At 36.3% G+C, this 19,940-nt stretch overlaps 1 protein-coding gene and 1 pseudogene across 4 annotated transcripts; both read left to right on the top strand.

Moving 5' to 3' along the window:
* The window catches only part of LOC127446102 (sodium- and chloride-dependent GABA transporter 2-like), a 498,776-nt pseudogene that overhangs the window by 28,980 nt on the left and 449,856 nt on the right, over positions 1 to 19,940 (top strand).
* LOC127446100 (alpha-enolase-like) lies at positions 10,428 to 18,136 on the top strand. 4 transcript variants are annotated; one of them, XM_051706763.1, is made up of 12 exons: positions 10,428 to 10,616; positions 12,468 to 12,556; positions 12,731 to 12,826; positions 14,785 to 14,843; positions 14,944 to 15,013; positions 15,330 to 15,463; positions 16,253 to 16,475; positions 16,575 to 16,772; positions 16,997 to 17,198; positions 17,357 to 17,465; positions 17,595 to 17,653; positions 17,801 to 18,136. In XM_051706763.1, exons 2-12 carry the CDS (start codon positions 12,472 to 12,474, stop codon positions 17,865 to 17,867), a joined length of 1,302 nt encoding a protein of 433 aa, XP_051562723.1. In that variant the 5' UTR covers positions 10,428 to 10,616; positions 12,468 to 12,471; the 3' UTR covers positions 17,868 to 18,136. The 4 variants fall into 4 exon arrangements, with proteins under 4 accessions (XP_051562723.1, XP_051562722.1, XP_051562724.1 ...); XM_051706762.1 differs by lacking the exon at positions 10,428 to 10,616 and adding an exon at positions 11,407 to 11,571; XM_051706764.1 differs by lacking the exon at positions 10,428 to 10,616 and adding an exon at positions 11,458 to 11,491.

Raw genomic sequence — 19,940 nt, 5'->3', positions numbered from 1 at the left:
GTGGAGGATGACTTTCATGAAGCTATTCCTACATAACAGTGTGGGGTTCAGGACTATAACAATGGCTACCTGGACATCCCTAGACAATAGTGACATGAACAGGTAAGATGAGTGGGAGTATCTACATGCAGTCAATTCATAACTCCTTTCTTATTTAAAATCCCTTTATTTTTTTACTAATTCTATCAGGCAGTATTGACAATCTTACAATTAACATTTGTGGTCTTTACAAGACATTGTTTTGCAACTTGTTTCAAATAATTGATTTGAGTTCATAAAAAACACAAAGCATGACACATTCTAAAGTCTGACAGCTTGCTCTGGCCAAAGGATGCTACATTCAATACTTGATCCGAATCTGACCTGAAATCTGACCTTTTGTGCAAAGTTAACATGCTCAACGCATGTTCAAAAATTTGCTTACATTTGATTAGTGACCTGTGGTCTCAGACTTTTGGACCCCACTGTATGTTAAACACAAAGCATAATACATTTTAAAGTCTTAAAGCTTCCTGTAGCCAAAGGATGCTACATTCAATACTTAATCCGAATTCTCAGCATTTTGTGTTCATATTCTATTAAAAATACAAACTTGGTAACTTTTTTTCGTCATAGAGCCCCCAGAATGCATCGTTACCAGACAGTGTTAGAACATCAGTGAACAGCCAAGCACTGTCGGGTAAGATGTACCCTAAGGACAATGTATGTACCTGTCAACTTCTTTGAAATCACAGTATTCAAATCATTGGGTATAAGGATCAAGCTGAAGTATCATTTGAGTATGTAATATTTTCCCTTGTAAATCCTTTTTGCATGTGTTTGGGTGTATTTGCATGGTCTGCACATCCACACCCAGATGCAAAACGATTTTAACGATGCCCGTAGATGACCATCTGCATCATTACCAGGCAGTATTAGAGAAGACTATAACATCCAAAACTGCCTCGTAAGATGAAGTTGGCCATCCAAATAGTTCATGATTTTTTTGACACATAAATTTATAAACTAATTGTTTTTTGTATGAAATTAAAGACCCTTTAACAAGACACTGTAAGGTGTTTGTTAATCATTATCTCCTTGCCCTGACTGGTCGCCACTCACCATCTTTTATAGCTTTATATATTTCCTTTAAATAGCTCTAATCTTGCGACAGACTTCTAACCTAGATGAAAGCATGTCATCGCATTGTTCATTTTGACTGCACCTCTTCTTCCACCATGCATCTTTTAAATCATTTCACAAATTTTTATTTTTTTTATTTTTGGCAATTATCACTAGAAAGAAATAAAATGTAATCCCAAAAGTTTATTTCATAAGTGTATACTATGCCTGGCCTGCCTCCTTGGCAACCATAACCTCTGAGATCTCACTAGAGAAACCTTGACCTGGGAGAATTGAACTAATTGGTTGCACCTTCATCAAAACAAAATTGTGTCTACAGCCACTAAATCCCATTTCAACCACACAAAGTATGTGGTAAGAAAGCGCTTAGTCATTCTAATCAAAATGGCTGATCTTTGTCACCAACACCAGAGTGTGCACCTGACTGACCTCTCACCTGTATATGGGATAAGGTTAGATTAGATAACTCACTTACTACTGAAACAAAGCTACCAGAAAGTCCATCTGTTTTGCCCATATGCTCATTGTTATGCTCAACGACAAAGCTCGCAGAAAACTTATAAGGAACAATTACGGTTTCAATTCTTCCCCTGGTTCTTGTTTATTTAGTTTAATAGAGGCAAATTAGTGTATATGAGACATGAGTGTCTGTCTATCACTTTTCACTTATTTTCTTTATACGGTCTTTCATGTTGAATAGATATTTATGATACATCATTAAAAAATAATGTTGCTACAGGCATTATTTAACATTAAATACATTTGGCATATAAATATATATTTTACCACTTTGTTTTAAACTGATAAATCAGGTCTGACACATAAAGGAATTGAAAGTTAACATTCTGGGCACCCTTAATCCTTTATGTTTTACAAAACTCAGTAATTCACAAGACTCAAATTTAATACTAAATATTTTCACACTTCAGTTTTATGATAAAGGATAAAGGGAAGATTAAAAAAAAATAAAAAAAACCTTAACCAAAATGTATACATCAGTTTTCATGTCATGTAACTGTCAGATATCTTTAAAACTAGTTACTAAAAAGAGTAGCATTTCCATTATAAAATGTAAAAATATTTAGTTTGTAATTAATTAATTAATTATTTGGTCGAATTGGTGAACTTATTCAAATAAATGTAACCATTAGTTACCCTATGAATTCCTGTTGTGGTCATTCAGTATAGAATCATGGACAAGAGAAGCCATTGTGTCGCTTTAGCTGAAGAAGATCACTTCCTGCTTCTTCCATTTATTAAAATATGATTGCTCCTTCCTTGTTGGACCAAACCTCTCAGACAAGTCTGAAGGGAGCTGATGAAGACGCAGGAGAAGAAAAGGACAATAGGAATGGAATCTCAAGCACAACAAGAAACACAATCTCCTAAACTCCTGAAGCGAAGAAACTGACTCTACAAAACATCTAGGTTTTCAGGTACACCTTGGAGCCCTGCCCAGGTGCCATTTTTACGCCATGACCAATCCTAGCCCTTCTTCTATGAGCAGGTGTGTCTTGTGGCCTGTGATTGGCTTATTTAGTATGAAAGTGCCTTTGGGTTTCTGAGTACACATATGAGGAAAGCTTTTAACCTTCAACAAGACCACGCCCCATACTCAGTGTCTCTTGTTCTGGGTCAGGCTTTAGGGCACCAGACAAGAATAAGCCTCCTCTCTTCTTTATTTAATGTCTACTCTCCTTTTCCTTGTTCATCACTAGATAGTATTAAAAACTGATCAGGAATCCTTCATTCAACAAATCAAAAAAGTTACACCGATGATAAACTACACAATGTATAAATTTAGCAAAAAACAAAACAAAACAAAAAAAGCAAAAATGAAACCAAAGGAAGTGATAGTGACTATTCAATTAACATTATTTAATTACTCCTTTGCCATTTCTATATTTACAGTTTTATTAATATAATCAACTCTATAATTTACACTATAATACCACAATCATTTAGCTGTAAAAATCAGGTAACACATAATTCACATGTTCTCTAATTCAAACATGAATAATCAGAAAACATGCGAGATGAACGTTATTGTTTCAGAATAAATATGCAAGGATATATCTATGTTAAACTAATTAACTGCTCATAGCAAATGCCTCTTTCCAAAAAGGACTAACGTTACTGAGAAGACAGTATGAATCATCACATTGTCCCTTTTTACTGATTCAGTGAATTTGACTATTAAATCCAGACTGGTTTAACAATTCAACATGTAACATGAGATTGTATTTCCTTTTATACCTTTACAGTTGAAAAGACGAAGATAACTATTCAGGGAACTGCAGATTTTTCCAGAAAAAGTGAGTCACTAGCTTTGGGGGTTGTATTTATGGTAAAACTGTAACTTATGGTTTATGATAAAAGATTAAATATTTATTATTTTCATATATAGGATACTACTACTACTACTAATTAGACTTTAAGCTTTTTGCTATTAGAAACAAATGTTTATTGATTTTTAAAGCTATTGCATTAAGAAATGTATGTTATTTATTGCGTGTTTTGTTGTAACTACTGACTAAACACCAAATAGTTCTTAGGACTAAATAATGTGTTTTGCCTATATGGTTATTTCTATTTTTTCTAGTGATATACTGTAGTATCTACAGTATATTAACTATTGTATTCACAAACCCATGAAATGTTCTGGCAATAAAGCATAAATTAAAATAAAATCTTAACAAGAACTAAGTATTATAATTCCATGTTTGGAACCCCTAAAGGGTTCTATATAAAACAATTGGGCTCAAAGAACCCTTTAGGGTTCTTTTGAAAGAACTCTTAAAAAGGGTTCTCTATAGAACCGTTTAGGGGCTCGAAATTTGAAGCAAGTGATAGAATCCTTTTGGGTTTTAAAGAACCTTTTCTTCTAAGAGTGTACTTAGAGGAACAGTTCACCCAAAAATTATAATTCTCTCATCATTTACTCACTCGTAAGATGTCTTAAACTCGTATGACTTTCTTTCTTCCGCTGAACACAAACGAAGATATTTTGATGAAGATATGATGAGAATATATCCAGACAGTGCAAGTGAATGGTGACAGAATTTTCAAGGTCCAAAAGGACATAAAGGCAGCATAAATGTAATCCATAAGGCTCCAGTGTGTTTAATTCATGTCTTCTGAAGCGATCCAATCGATTCTGACCAAAATATAACTCCTTTTTCACTACAAAAATTGACATCAGCAGTCTCATTGGCGATCATGATTTCAAGCTTGATTACACTTCCTATCCACAGTATTCCTAAGTCCCGTGACGCTTTGCGGGCAGAACTTCCCATTAAGCGTAAACAATTGTTATGTACTAACACAGCATTAAAAAAGACAGAAACTTGAGAACAAATGATCATAGAATTATAGCGAGGCGATATTGTTCTTCCTCACTTATCTGTTAATGATTACAGGTTTCAGGATGATGGCCAAATATCACAAAAAGGAGCATTTTAGTTATTTTGTTGAGTCTTTATCCATCGATGGAAGAACCTTAGCAGACGAACCTGAAAAGCTATGCAGCCTATTAGTGACTTCACAGCTGTAAAGTTGGACATGTTTTGAGAACTGTAGATCATTATGGTTATTTAAAAGCATATACTGAGTCTAGTCAGAACCTGAAGATTGCTTTTTTTGTACTGAGATTATATACTTACTGCAGATACAGGGGAGGTCCAGACAGTAGGGTGCTCGGACTCAGGCGATGAGACTGTCATGCTACCATTTTTCGGATAAAATACAAATATTTTGTGGGAAATGAATGCGTAGTAAGCTCAAACTAGCTTTATAATTGTCAATTTACATACTTAATCTCCATATCTAAATGCTATAAGTGTTGACTGAACAACTGATCCTGTTGATAGATTGAATTTATTGTTCTTGTGTAGGAAATAACTATCTTAGCAGCAACACAATAAAATGTACCATACAAAAAGAACTACATGCAAATAAACATTTATTTGGACATACCTTATAAACATTGTACACAAAAGTTCAGTGTTCTCTGTAAAGCAACTGTAAAACGGTATTATTAAAAGCATTATACAAATAAATTTAATTGATACTAAATTAATGTCCACACTGTTTTCCAAATCACCTTTTCCCCTTAAGGGAAGACAAGCACATTCTGCAAAGACACTCAAAAGAAAGTGAATTGCAGGCAGGAAAGAGGTAAATCAGAATACAGTTAATTTAAAACGTGATAAAACATCTCACTACTGTACATGCCTCATCTAAAAATGATGGTCTTTCACTGCAGAATTTATCCATTTAGCATCACGGCATAAAAACAGATGAATACTTTGTCACTACTCATAGACAGTTCAGGTAAAACACAGTTCCTTTTTATACTCAGTAATAATGCCATTTCAAAACACGTGAAGCATTCAACATAGGTCAACTCTGAATAGAAATGAACAAACTCTCAAAATGTCTACTGAATTTCAGCACATGTACACACACCTGTTAGCACAATAATAATATAGTTCATATGTAATTCATTGCGCTCCGCTTCTGGACATCTATCGAAGCTGGACCGTAACAGCGGATAATATAATAAAGTGAAAAGAGCACACAAACAAATTATTCAAAGTTTTTTCAAACAGATGTTTCTAAGTCAATCCTTCTGTAGGCAGCCGATGGAAGATGCAGCATCTGGGACTGGAGTGCTGTGCGATCATATTTCTGATCATAACATTGCTGTTGTAGATAAAACTTTAATTCAACTGGATTATTAGGATAATAATTAACAGCACACATTTACCGGGGAATTTTAAAGACATCTTATAATATTTAAAAAGAAAGAATCTAACTGCATTACACATAAAACGCCAACCAATCGCACTTCCGCTAGCCAACCGGAAATTTCGCCCACCAAGCGGAATACAGTGGAACCGCTGAGAATATTGTGTATAGCGCCATCTAGCGCCCTCATGCATCAAGCATTAGGAATAGGGATGTTCGATTCCGACTTTTTTTGAGTCGACTTTGATTCCCGACTCTAGACGTAAGAGTCGATGGAATCGACTCCTCGACTCCATTTATTTTTTAGTAAGGACAGCGTCGTGATTCAAGGCCGTCGCCACCGGTGGCCATTAGGGGACAGTGTTTTCAAAAGTGACAAAATGTGGACATTAAAAATTGCTTGTCAGACATGAATGGAAAATTAATTGAACAATAAAAATCCCCAGGAGTTTTCACTCATATTAGCTTGTTTAATCCAATTATTTTGATTGTTGCTCCATAATAATTCTGCAGTTTTTCTGTAACTGCTGGTCTAGGATCAGCTTCTCTCACCCAAACTATTAGTGGGGCAGGAAAAGCTGACTCTAAATCAGCACATGCGGCCAACTGAAACCACATCGCTTGTTGTGTGTATCTGCCGAGAAAATGTCATTTTCTTTTCTTTTTTTATAACACATTTTAAATAAAAGTAGTGCAGTTCATGGAGTAAAACATATCTATTAAACTATGGTATAGCATTAAATATGCTTAAATAAGGATGAGTTAATCCCTAATTACACAGCAACCGTTATAATCAACTCAAGTTTACCTACACTGAGATAACTAGAAAATAAAAATAATAATATTTCACAAGATAATATCTCTTGAACATGTGAAGCATTGCCTACAGGATTTTATTCCAACTCCCTAAACTCTTCAAGTTGATGCTGATATTGTTGGCAAGACCGCAAGATATGCCAGGTGCAAGTGTGATTTCGCTGCATTCAGTGGTTAGGCCTAAATATTTTTCATGTTGGCTGCCATGCCGATGGAAACAAATCATGCATATGTTCTTGCTCGCTTCACTTAATTGTCAATAAGGTCTGTATGTTATCATGAACAAAAAACAAAATTAATTTTGACTGTTGTTTTGAATATTACATTTTTAATTTTGTTTTAATGATGGCGTTTTTTTTTTTGTTGTTGATGATGTTTTTTTTTTTTTTTTTTTGCCTTGACCACAATGTATTAAACAGCAGGGGGTTTAATTAACATATTTTGGTGTGTTTAAATATCGCTTGCTCTCAGATCATAATGTGTTCCCTATTCAATAGCATGTTCTGGCGATGGACCTGACAAGTTTACAGTCATTATCACACACTCAGTGTAATTTTATTTTATTTATTTTTTTATGTGCTCCCCAAAGACATAGCTAAACTACATAAATTATGAAGACATAAAATATAACAGTGCACTAGTAGGCTATAACTGTTCAAATTAATTCAGTTTAAAGGCATTTCGCATTTTACCTCTAAATGCCTGTTGAAAATGTCAATCCATGGTTTCTGCCAATAACCACGTTTAAACGGGGAAAACAACAAGGCACAGGCTGGGCTGAAAAGTATTTATTTCATTTTCAAATATAAACTAGACAATAAAAAATGACACGCACTTACATACATACTGATAAAACCAGCATCAATTTACTTCCCAACCACTGCCCCATTGATGTAATGCTAGAAAGTTCCGAAAGTTTCTCTTTTGAAGTCTGTCATGCACCCCCCCCCCCCCCCCCCTCTCTTTAGGACGCACATGCATTATCTCTCACTCAAAAGTCCATAATGAATGAGTGTCCCACCTACGTGTGTGTAAGGTGTGTGATTGGTTCTGAAGAAAGCCAGTTCACTGATTTGAGCCAATCACATCGTCCTGTTCGAAAAGATACGGAGTTGATAGAACAAAAGATCGATTCCTATCTAGAGTCGACCCCGATTCCATGGCTTGTCAGAGTCGAGGAATTGACTCTTTTGGAGTCGACTCCCCATCCCTAGCTAGGAAGTGTAATCGATCTTGAAATCATGATTGTGCCTAGAGACTGTAATGTCAAGATTTACAGCGAAAAAAGGTGTTATATTTTGGTATGTCTCACCTAGAACCAACTTCAGAAGACATTGATTAAACCACTTGAGTCTTTTGGATTACCTCTATGCTGCCTTTATGTCCTTTTTTGGAGCTTGAAGGTTTGGTCCCCATTCACTTGTGTCAAATCTCCATTAAAATATCTTTGTGTTCCGCAGATGAAAGAAAGTCATATGAGTTTGAGATGACATAAGGGTGAGTACTTTAAATGATGAGAAAATATGAATATGGGTAAACTATTCCTTTAAACCTGCCCTCCTGTAACATTTAATCCTTGTTCTTAAATCTGTAAGGAATACTTTTTTGTAGAAAGTATGTTTACAGTATGTGTATTTTTACAGCCAAGTACAGTATGTTGGCTGTAAAAATAGACCCACTCCCAAGGCCTTCACAAAAGCACTATTAAATTCTGCATGTATCCTTATGCTGCATTTAAAGCAATATTTAAGGTTTCATTGGGACAATGAAGTACTTGTGTGCAAGGTCTTTTCAGGACATGCCAAACAGGTGTCAAGGATCGGTAGCATCAGTTGCATGGGCTGCTTTGAAAAGAGCAGGCAGGTAAAATGAAAGTCAGCATAATAGAATTAGAATAGAGTTTATTTTTCAGACCACAAACATTTCCAGGTACATTTTGTTTGCTATTTCCATTTTTTATTATTTTTTTATTTCATTTTCATTTACTCACCCTCATGTTGATTGCAACCAATATGACATTTTATCTTCTGTGAAACAGAAAAGGAGATGTTATGCAGAAAGACTCTGTCACCATTCACTTTCACTGAATGGAAAAAAGATGAAATGAAAGTTAATGGTGACTGAGACTAACATACTGCCTTCTCATTTTGTGTTCAGTGGAGGAAAGAAAATCAAAATGGTTTAGAACAACATGATGATGATGTAAATGATTAAATTAGAGAAATGCTTTTCACTGTTGGGTGAACTATTTTATACATTTGTTGTATGTGTAAAATAATAATTATGCAAATATCTTGTGCATTCAATAAAAAAATGTTGATTTATTGTAGACTTTAATCAATCTTCTAATTGATTTACAGTTGCACAATAGAAATGATTCACCATTAGTAAGTCACAATTTAGAATATGGAGCTCTGTGTACTGGACAAAGCATCTTAGACTTTCGTCTCTAAACAGAGTTCATGCTGGGACACAGAGACAGCATTGTCACCCAGGCAACAGGTTACTGCCTTAATTTCCACAAGTCTGTGTGGATTGCTAATGAGATCCCCGAGGTCTGATTTGTGAGGTGAGAGAATAGATGTGCACAGGGAGCAGTTGGCTGTCAGGGAGGCCTCCAGAGAAGCACAAACCTGGGAGAAGCAACAAAACAAGAACCATCAAGTTTTTCTACAAAACAAACTGTGTACAAGGGGAAATGACATACCTCCATGTGAGACTGATCTAAACTGACATGGCTGGACTGAGGATTCTATGAAGAATAAGAGAAAAAAAGTGTATGAAGAGAGAGAGAGAGAGAGAGAGAGATGGATAAGTAGATGGAGGAGGGAGAGGTAGGGGCAATGACCTGAGGGAATGTGTTGCCAGGATTCTCCAGCACACAAACACTCTGTTGTACTTCATGTAGTTGCATCACTGTCTCCTCGTAGACAAGAATATCGAAAAAGGTTAATGATTAAACAATTTTTTATAATGTCTGTTTTTGTTTAAAATAGGGCCCAGGCCCAATATGATATCTTCATCCCTTCTTCTCCTGCATCTATATATTTATGTGGTGTATGATAGGGGCTATGACAGAATAGGCCTTTATTGCTTAAGGTTTTCCAACAAATCAAGACTCTGTGAATGAGTTTTTATGTTATCCTGAAAAGTCATTATGGCATATCTTATCTGAAAACTTGTAATGGTATATAAGCAGCTTAAAGGGATAGTTCACCCAAAAATGAAAATTCTCTCAACATTTATTCACCCTCGTGCCATCCCAGATGTGTATGACTTTCTTTTTTCTGCTCAACACAAATGAAGATTTTTAGAAGAATATCTCAGCTCTGTAGGTCCTTACAATGCAAGTAAATGGGTACCAAAAATGTGAAGCTCCAAAAAAAGACTTAAGTGATTAAATCTATATCTTTAGAAGTGATATGATAGGTGTTGAAGTGAAACAGATCAATATATTAGTCCTTTTTTAATTGCATTGTATGGACCTACAGAGCTGAAATGTTCTTCTAAAATCTTTGTTTGTGTTCAACAGAAGAATGTCATACAAATCTGGGATGGCATGATGGTGAGTAATTATGAGATAATTTTCTTTTTTGGGTGAGCTATCCCTTTAAGCAGACGGCAATGTATTGTGATGCGTAATCATGTACTGTAAAACTCGTAAATTATGTTGCACAATTTAAGATGAGACTACAACTTCATCCATCATGACATCAGAGCCCTTCTACAAGGAAAAACCTAGAAGATTAGCAACTAGCAACAAAATGCATAAAGCAGCGGACATTCTATGGGCGGTACAATGGCAAGGAGACCCGATGCCGATGCCGTTTTCTTTGAATGGATGTCTATGGAGGAGATGCTTCAGTGTGCTGAATAAACTGCATTTGTGAGGAAACAGCTCATCACTTAATTAACTGACCGCCTGTCCGGTAATCTCAAACATGTTTTACATTGAAAAATCATTTTGCAATGAACTATGTGTGGTGTTTACTGCGATAACCGCTGTTTTATAAGAGAAGTCACCTACAATTTTGCGACAGGGAGGTGTCAGTTTACGGCTCTCCCCATTCATTTGTACGGTATCCGCAAACGGTGGATTACTGTCGTAACACGCTAGTGACCGTTACACGTTCTCCTATGAAAAGTATAGAATATCTCTAATGAAATCTACCCCTTTGGAGGGAAAATATTGCTAGCTAATTATTGTTTCCTATGAGACAAATGTGTCTCCCACTAGAAAGCGCGTGGCGGCCCAGGCAGCCGAATCTATTATTGATCTCCATTCAAAACTCTGCAGGATTTCTTTTTTTTTCTTTCTTTTTTTTTGTCTTATTGAAACCATTTCTACACGTCATCATGTCTCATGTTATCATTTAAATATTTTATTTACTATGATTGCTACCTGTCATATAAATCTAACCCCGGCCCAGCAATCTCTACGAATTTGTATTAAAACGCTTTATCCACTAATCACAAACGACTGTGCATCATGACCAGCGCTGAAAAAAGTAACAGGTAGCAGGTGATAAAACCGTCCGGTTCAGTAGCGGTCTGGACAATAATTTACACCTGAATATTGATAAATTTTGATAGATTTTGAATTGAAAATACACCGTGAAGAGTTCATATGGGATAATTATTAGTTTGTTTAATTGTACATGACCAAATAGAGACAACATCCGGTCTACAAGCCCCGCCCATTGTGAGAAGCATGTTTCAATCTCTCAGTCATTCTACCCACGCTTGTGTGTCCTCGAAGGTGCGTGCTATTGGTGAGCACATCTTCCACGCTGGGCATCAGGCTGTGAGTGTGAACTTGAGCCAAGCAGTTGCCTAATTTACCCGGATTTCTTCATCTTGTCCTTTAGTTACGGTTTCGCTGTGGTAAGACACATTGCGTTACGAACATTAAACGCTTAGTTATTAAATGTTTTGTGACCTAATTTGTAGCTAGTATTGTGTATATATAACGTAATAAACCTAATGTCTAAATTTAGTAAAGTTCGTTTGTTTCGAGCATGAGACAAACGAAGGGACGAGAGTTATCATGATGTGATATTTAGGACCCGCAGCCGTGATAATGAATCGTGCTTGCCATCAGGCCTACTCTCATCATGCATTCATACACGCTGAAATTAGATTAAATATTTGTAGAACAAACTATACAAGAAAGCCATATGTCTGATTCCTGGAAGAATTTTTGTCGTATGACCGAGCGTTAGACTGGACCATAAACTTGGACAGTTGCACAAGTAATATTGTTGATTATCCTGTCTTTTTATGTTTATGTCAAAAACCTTAAGACCAAATCGAGTTCATTAAGCTTTTGTTCTCTGTTGATAACATAATGACCAGAGAATGAAAGCTGCTAATCCAATTAGACCCGAGCTGTTTATGCAACAAAGTGGTAGATTATTCAAAACACAATCTGCACGTGTAAAAGCTATTATTGATATATTTGTTTGAAAGAAATGTGGATTTTGTTTTTGTCATGATGTGGAAATATTAATGCAGAAATTCCCTTTAATATAAATTCATAGTAGTCAGCCATTATCCAGATACCTAAGGTCAGAGGATTTGACAAAGCCGATGATAGTGAATGCCAACCTGCTAAATGTTTGTCTGTAGTATTACTGTAAGGCCGGTGGTGACAAGTATTTTTCAGGTTTCCTTAAAATCACCCTTTATATATAGGGACTGATTTCAGCAGAATCATAAAACAATGTAAGCCTAAATGATAAGCCTGTATCTTAATCTTTTGTACTTTCTTACAAATTTAGAAACATGTCTATCCTGAAAATACATGCCCGTGAGATCTTTGATTCGAGGGGCAACCCCACTGTTGAGGTGGACCTCTACACAGAGAAAGGTGATTTCCCCTTGACTTATCTTCAGTGGGAACACAAAAGGATTGATTACTCAGAGCTGAAAATGGTTTAGCGTGCTTACATTTCAAGCAAAATGAAAACTCATCTAGTTACTAATGTGTAATTTTAATTCTGGGCATAACCATTCACCTCTTCCTCTTCTGATTTAATAACAGGCCTGTTTCGAGCTGCTGTCCCTAGTGGAGCATCTACTGGAATATATGAGGCTTTGGAGCTAAGAGACAATGATAAGTCACGTTACCTGGGCAAAGGTGAAAAACTTTACTTTGAAATCGTATTTCATCTGGTCTGACAGAATTGACTGGTACAAAGTTAATTGTTTTGGTAAAAAAATAGACTGTGGTCTGTCTTTGCTATATTTTATTAAAGGGAAAGTTCTCTCATCATTTACTCACCCTCATGCCATGCCAGATGTGTATGACTTTCTTCTGTTGAACTCAAATTAAGATTTTTAGAAGAATTATGTCAGCTTGTAAGGTCCATACAATGCAAGAGAATGGTGGCCAGAACTTTAAAGGTCCAAAAATCACAAAGGCAGCATAAAAATAATCCATAAGACTCCAGTGGTTAAATGCATATCTTCAGAAGTGAAATGATAGGAGTGGGTGAGAAACAGATCAATATTTAAGTCCTTTTTTTTACCATCAGTCTTCACTTTCACATTCTTTTGTTTTTGACGATTCACATTCTTCGTTTATATCGCCGCCACCTGGTGAGGGAGGAGAATTTATAGTAAAAAAAGACAAAGAGTTAATTCACCCAAAAATTCAAATTCTTTCATCATTTACTCACCCTCATGCCAGCCCAGATGTGTATGACTTACTTTGTTCTGCAGAACACAAAGATTTTTAGAAGAATATCTTTGCTCTGTTGGTTCATACAATGCAAGTGAATGTTGATTAGGCCTTTGAAGCTCCAAAAAGAAGTCAGCATAAACACAATCCATCAGACTCCAGTTGTTTAATCAGTGTATTCTGAAGCGATCAAGTTGTTTTTGAGTGAAAACAGACCAAAAATAAAACTCCTTTTTCACTGTATATCTTGACAACAGTCTCCTTGGCGATCACGATTTCAAGCTCGATTACACTTCCTATAGCGCCATCTAGCACTCTGCGCATGCGTCAAGCACTAGGATCGTGCCAAGAGACTAATGTCAAGGATTACAGTGAAAAAGGTTGTTATATTTTGGTCCGTCTCACCCAGAACCAACTGAATTGCTTCAGAAGACATTGATTAAACCACTGGAGTCTGATGGATTGCGTTTATTCTAACTTTATCTCCTTTTTGGAGATTCACTTGAATTGAATGGACCTACAGAGCTGAGATATTCTTCTAAAAAAATGCATTTGTGTTCATCAGAAGAAATTAAGTCACACATCTGGGATGGCATCAGGGTGGGTAAATGATGAGAATTTTTATTTTTGAGTGAACTATCCCTTTAAACATTGATCTGTTTCTCACCAACACCTATCATATTGCTTCCTTAATATGCTTTTTGGAGCTTAACAATTTTGGTCACCATTCACTTGCATGGTATGGACCTACAGAGCTGAAATATCTTTCTAAACATCTTCATTTGTGTTCAGCAGAAGATATAAAGTTATACATATCTGGAATGGCATGAGGGTGAGTAAATGATGAGAGAATTTTCATTTTTGGGTGAATTATACCTTTAATTTGCTGATCAATGGACTGTTTCTCTTCTCACCTCTATCTTTCTCTATTAGATTGTAAAGGATGACTTATTAATTGTACTGATTAAATTCTGGGTTCCGCCTTGTGTTAACAGGTGAAAAATTGCTCTGACTGATGCATTTAATTTTTTTTTTTTTTTATTTGGATTTGCATGACTTGCTCAAGCCAGTGCTCAATTCTGTGAACAAATAGTTAAAATTATGAAATGCTTGAACATGCTATTCACAACAATTAATGTAATGCAAATAAGGCAATATTTTTTAATGCACAGTGTTTGCATGGTAAGATTTTTATCATCAGAATGTTTCCGGCTAATGTTTTAAATTCTGACCAATATCGATCAATAGCTTTGTGGTTCAGCTTAACCAGGAAGGAAAATGTAGAGATGTGCATGCCTCTGATTGCAGCACCATTTAATCCAAAAGTGACACCACAGTTTTGTTTGAAGAGAAATAACTGTTATGTGGTGTTTCCTCTTGTATTGTTCAAATCTGTCTTTTTCTGTGCTATCCAGGTGTGTCAAAGGCAGTTGAGCATGTGAACCAAACAATCGCACCTGCACTGATCAGCCAGGTGAGAGTATTTTAAAACTACAGTAAACAAATGGAAGAATTGGAGTATTATTTGTACGTTTGGAAGGTGATCTTTATCTTTCTTTTGCTCTGCCATATAGGGAATTCCTGTAGTTGAGCAAGAGAAGATTGACCAGTTCATGCTGGAATTGGATGGAACCGACAACAAGTGTAATTCATAATATTTGCATGTTTACACTTTTGACAATAGGAAAGGGCTTGGTCTTAACATTTGAATGGTTTTCTAGATACGGTTGGTCTCCATTCTTCAATTCTCCATTCAAAGTTTGTTACACTTCTGAAATCAGTTTATTTTCCCAGTTAAGCTATATTTGTTGTTAAAAAAAAAAAAAAAAAAAAAGGAAAATAATAATGTGCACAAGTTGTAAAACTTGATTTTAGGATCTGTGTATGTGCCACTGCCAAATAACATAAGTAGTGTGTCTAGAATTAGTCAAGAAAGGCTTTTGTCTGTTTTATTCATCAGCTAAATTTGGTGCCAATGCCATCCTGGGTATATCCCTGGCTGTGTGCAAGGCAGGAGCTGCGGAGAAAGGTGTTCCTCTGTATCGTCACATTGCTGACCTTGCCGGAAACCCAGAGGTCATCCTTCCTGTACCGGTGAGTAACAGCACTCCTGTATTTAGAAATGTACAATAAGAAGAAGTGTGACATAGATGTAATGTTCGTTTAGTGCCTGAGCTGAAAGGTCAGGCACTTACTGTGTCATTCAGTGTTTCGCATAGGATTTTGTGAGACTGTTGTGGGTGGACCTCGGACCCTCTAGGGGGCACTAGGGGCATGCTCCCCCGTAAGAAAATTGTGTACATTTTAAAGTTAAATGCATCGATCTGGTGCATTTTGAGAGCAAAATTAAGAGGCTAAATCTATGAAGATCTTTGTGCTATAGTAGTAATTTAATCAAACACATTCGTTGTATAGATATGAATGGTGATGACACGGCAAAAAAGTTACACTCACAAAGCATAAACGAGACTTGAGTTTAATGCATTTCACAAATGGTCAAAACACAAAATCGACTAGAGCATACATGAGCCATCAAAGAAATGACTGACTGGGAGTGAGAGTTGCTTTGCCGAAGCAACGGCGCAAAACACGACATTAGAGATCTTTTATGTTATTGTGAAAAGTGTAAAAATATTTTCGGTTCTTTATGAAAATAGCGGGTCGCAACAGTCTAGGTAATTAATGGGAAACATTGGTCATTTTATTGTGTGTGTTAAATTTGACTAGCTTTATCTTCATGAAAAATGTCAGATGTCTTCAGTGACACTCTTTGCTCTTTTGCCATTTATTTATTATCAATAAACATGTTGTGCACATAAATTATTGGACAAAACATTGTTAAATTACCATTAAGTTTTGCATTTTTTATTGTTTTCTTTAAAGGCCTTTAATGTGATCAATGGTGGCTCACATGCAGGCAATAAGTTGGCCATGCAAGAATTTATGATCCTACCTGTTGGGGCCAATAGTTTTAAGGAGGCCATGCGCATTGGCGCAGAGGTGTACCACAATCTGAAGAATGTTATTAAGGAAAAGTATGGCAAGGATGCTACCAATGTCGGGGATGAGGGAGGATTTGCACCCAACATCTTAGAGAATAAAGAAGGTATTAAACATCTGAAACATATTGGTCGACACTATTAAACTGAGAGAACTTAAAATCAACTACTGTTTTTTATTCTTTCCTGGATGTTTGTGACAAAAGCCCTAGAACTGCTGAAGAGTGCTATCTGTAAAGCTGGTTACACCGATGAGATTGTGATTGGCATGGATGTGGCCGCGTCTGAGTTCTACCGTGATGGAAAGTATGACTTGGACTTCAAGTCTCCTGATGACCCCAATCGGTATATCAGCCCTGATGAGCTTGCTGACCTCTACAAGAGTTTTGTTCAAGACTACCCAGGTATCCATATGTTAGTTTTGGATTTTTTTTTGTGCTTTCTTTGGGATTGTAATAACATGCCGTGAGCTCGAATGTTTGAGTATTTTATGAACATGCTTCCACAAAACCTTTTGTCTCCAGCATATTATATGTATCGGTGTATACTCTAGATGTAGCGTAGTACATTTCTACATGTGAGATTGCGAGCACAGTGATGTAAATTTTGTCCTCCATCACTATTTCAGTGGTGTCTATCGAGGACCCCTTTGACCAGGATGACTGGGAGGCCTGGACCAATTTCACCAACAGCACAGACATCCAGGTGGTGGGAGATGATCTCACAGTCACCAACCCTAAACGTATTGCTAATGCAGTGGAGAACAAGGCTTGCAACTGCTTGTTGCTCAAAGTCAACCAGATTGGTAGTGTTACAGAATCTCTGCAGGCGTGAGTTCAAAATCCTGTTCACACATTTATATATTTATTGAGCAAAGGGTGCCTAATAAGTTCAAGGTAATCCAAATAATACTAAAGATAAATATATATAGGGAACCCTCTTAAGTAGTTTTATCTGTCAAAACAATTTATTGCATGCCATCCCACAGATGTAAGATGGCACAATCCAGTGGCTGGGGTGTGATGGTGAGCCATCGCTCAGGGGAAACAGAAGACACGTTCATTGCTGACCTGGTTGTGGGACTTTGCACTGGACAGGTACAATGCTGCAATCTTCATTAAGATTTGACACAAATTTATGTACTTTATATTACGGTTGTCTGCTCTTGTTAAATGTTATCTACACAAGTTAATTATTTTGACTTTTACTTTCCTCTTCTTATTCAGATTAAAACAGGAGCACCATGCCGCTCTGAGCGCTTGGCCAAATACAACCAGATCCTCAGGTATGTTTGCATTGTTTCTATGAGAATTCACATATTTTGACCAGATATAAATAAGCATATTGTATCTCCATTCTTCTGCACACCTCTTCTTTATAAATGTGTATAAAAAAATCAGAATTGTTAATGGCTTGCTTTCTTGATGCACAGAATTGAAGAGGAACTGGGGGATAAAGCTCGCTTTGCTGGGAAGAACTTCAGAAATCCACTGAAGTGAAATTACAACATACGTACAGTCCTATACACAGTTAGGACCAAATCACTTAACCTCCTAAGTACAGTAACTATACTCGTATTTCAGTTCAAGATGTGGCAATGGCAACAAAGCAGTATGTGACACAAGATTAATTTTAAGTCAATATCAGGAGTGATTCAGAACATCAAGTTTACAGAAACAAAAAAATACTGTATATTCTTTTATTAAAGTATTTATTTGGAACATTGTTACATGTACTTATCTGTTAAAAAAAAAAATCTTTACCTTGACAGTTGAGTAGCATTATTATTCAAATCCTCTCTTGTTTGACCGTTTCAGGGATTCGGGTAAATACCCCACATATCTTGTGGTGAAATGTTTCAAATATGTCTAAAAATGTGAAACCAGCATTCATTTTGTTTTGCTTTCTCATCAAGAAGCACTTGGATGGAAATGCCCATCTTTCATAGTGAATCAATTCTGATGAACTGTTTTATTAGGGGCCAAGCACAGAAGGTGCATAGGCACCTATAGTACTCGTTCCATTCTTATTGCTTTTATTCTTCCTCTGGCTGGCAGTCCCAAAAACAGTTTGGAGGACAGTTATGAAATTTGGCACAGTGATAAGGGTGGGTATGACTAGCCCCCATACAAAATTTGGGGTCTTTGGACAAACTCTATAGCGCCACCACCAGTTCAAAATGCACTTCTTTTGCGCGTAACTTTTGACCCATTTGGTCTTTAAACAAAATTCTATTTTTTTCTATTACTATCATGGATTATGGTGTAAACATTTTTTTTTTTTTTGCTGCTGCTTCAAATCTCATCCAATTGTCAAAAGTTTTTCTCAGATGATCTTCAGACTGAACTTCTCAAAAGTTATCAAAAGCTTTTTGATTTACGCAATTGTAAATTATGGTACATTCAGAGTTTGGTGACAGCGCCAGCTATGGGTAAAATCATATGGATTCCTTAGGCCATGAGGATTTTAACGTTACTTTTACGATATCGGCCAAATCAGCTTTCCACCATTTTGAATTTTATTACAAAGTAATGTATCTTTTGAATGCTTTGTCAGATTTGAAAGAAAATTGGGATGCATATTTGGCATCATGTCCTGAGGGTACCTAAGCAGTTTGGGGACAACACCACATAGTGGTCAAGATGCTTGGTCAATTTAAGCATTTGAATTGAGACATTTTTTTAGTTGTTTTTTAAAAAAAAATTGTTTTATGTAAAACCTGCATGAACAACAGCAGTATCTCAGCAACAATTTGCCCTTTGAAGGAATGTGCTCTTTTAATTTAAGTTTTAGTTACAGTCTGCATGTCAGGGCACTAATCTTATGTTTTCCCCATCCAGCCCTGCTTACCTTAACAAACTTGGGCCAAAGAAATCAGTTGAAACATCATTCATGTTTGAATAGTGTGTAAATCAATGGTCCACTACACCAGTGGATCTTTATTATTGGGTGATGTCAGCTAAAGTGGCAACTTCTTGGTAAATCATCTAGAACAGCATTAATGTCCATGCACATTTTCAAGACTGCTCTTTTGTTAGTTCATTTAGGTGTCTTATATAATTTTATGTTGGCAATAAGTAACAAAAAGCAACTTTTTAAACCCAAGAGCTATTTAAATGACAAATGTCCCCCTCTCTGTTATCATGGCTGTGTTCAAGTAAAATGGGCCAGAGAATCAGAAAGTGAAAGTGGAGATTTACAGTAAAAAAAAGGACTTAAATATTGATATTTTTCTCATCTAAAGCGATGCATCACTTCAGAAGACAGATGTAGTCGTATGGGTTACTTTTATGCTGCCTTTGTGGTTTTTGGAGCTTCAGAGTTTTGATCACCATTCAATTGCATTGTATGGACCTACAGAGCTGAAATATGCTTCTAAAAATAGTTTTGTTCTGCAGAATTAAAGTCATACACATCTAGGATGGCATGAGGGTGAGTAAATGATGAGAGATCCCTTTAAAACTTGCACACCAGGGGCACCAATTTTACGTTTTTTTTCCCATCCAGCCTCTAAAATTATTTGCCCTTCCTCACAAATAGCGCCACCATCAGCAATTTATTTTTCCTTTTTT

The sequence above is a fragment of the Myxocyprinus asiaticus genome, chromosome 9 (assembly GCF_019703515.2).
Source record: "Myxocyprinus asiaticus isolate MX2 ecotype Aquarium Trade chromosome 9, UBuf_Myxa_2, whole genome shotgun sequence".
Taxonomy (NCBI): domain Eukaryota; kingdom Metazoa; phylum Chordata; class Actinopteri; order Cypriniformes; family Catostomidae; genus Myxocyprinus; species Myxocyprinus asiaticus.
Note: the sequence above shows the minus strand (reverse complement) of the source record. Positions and strands in the feature narration are given on the sequence as shown.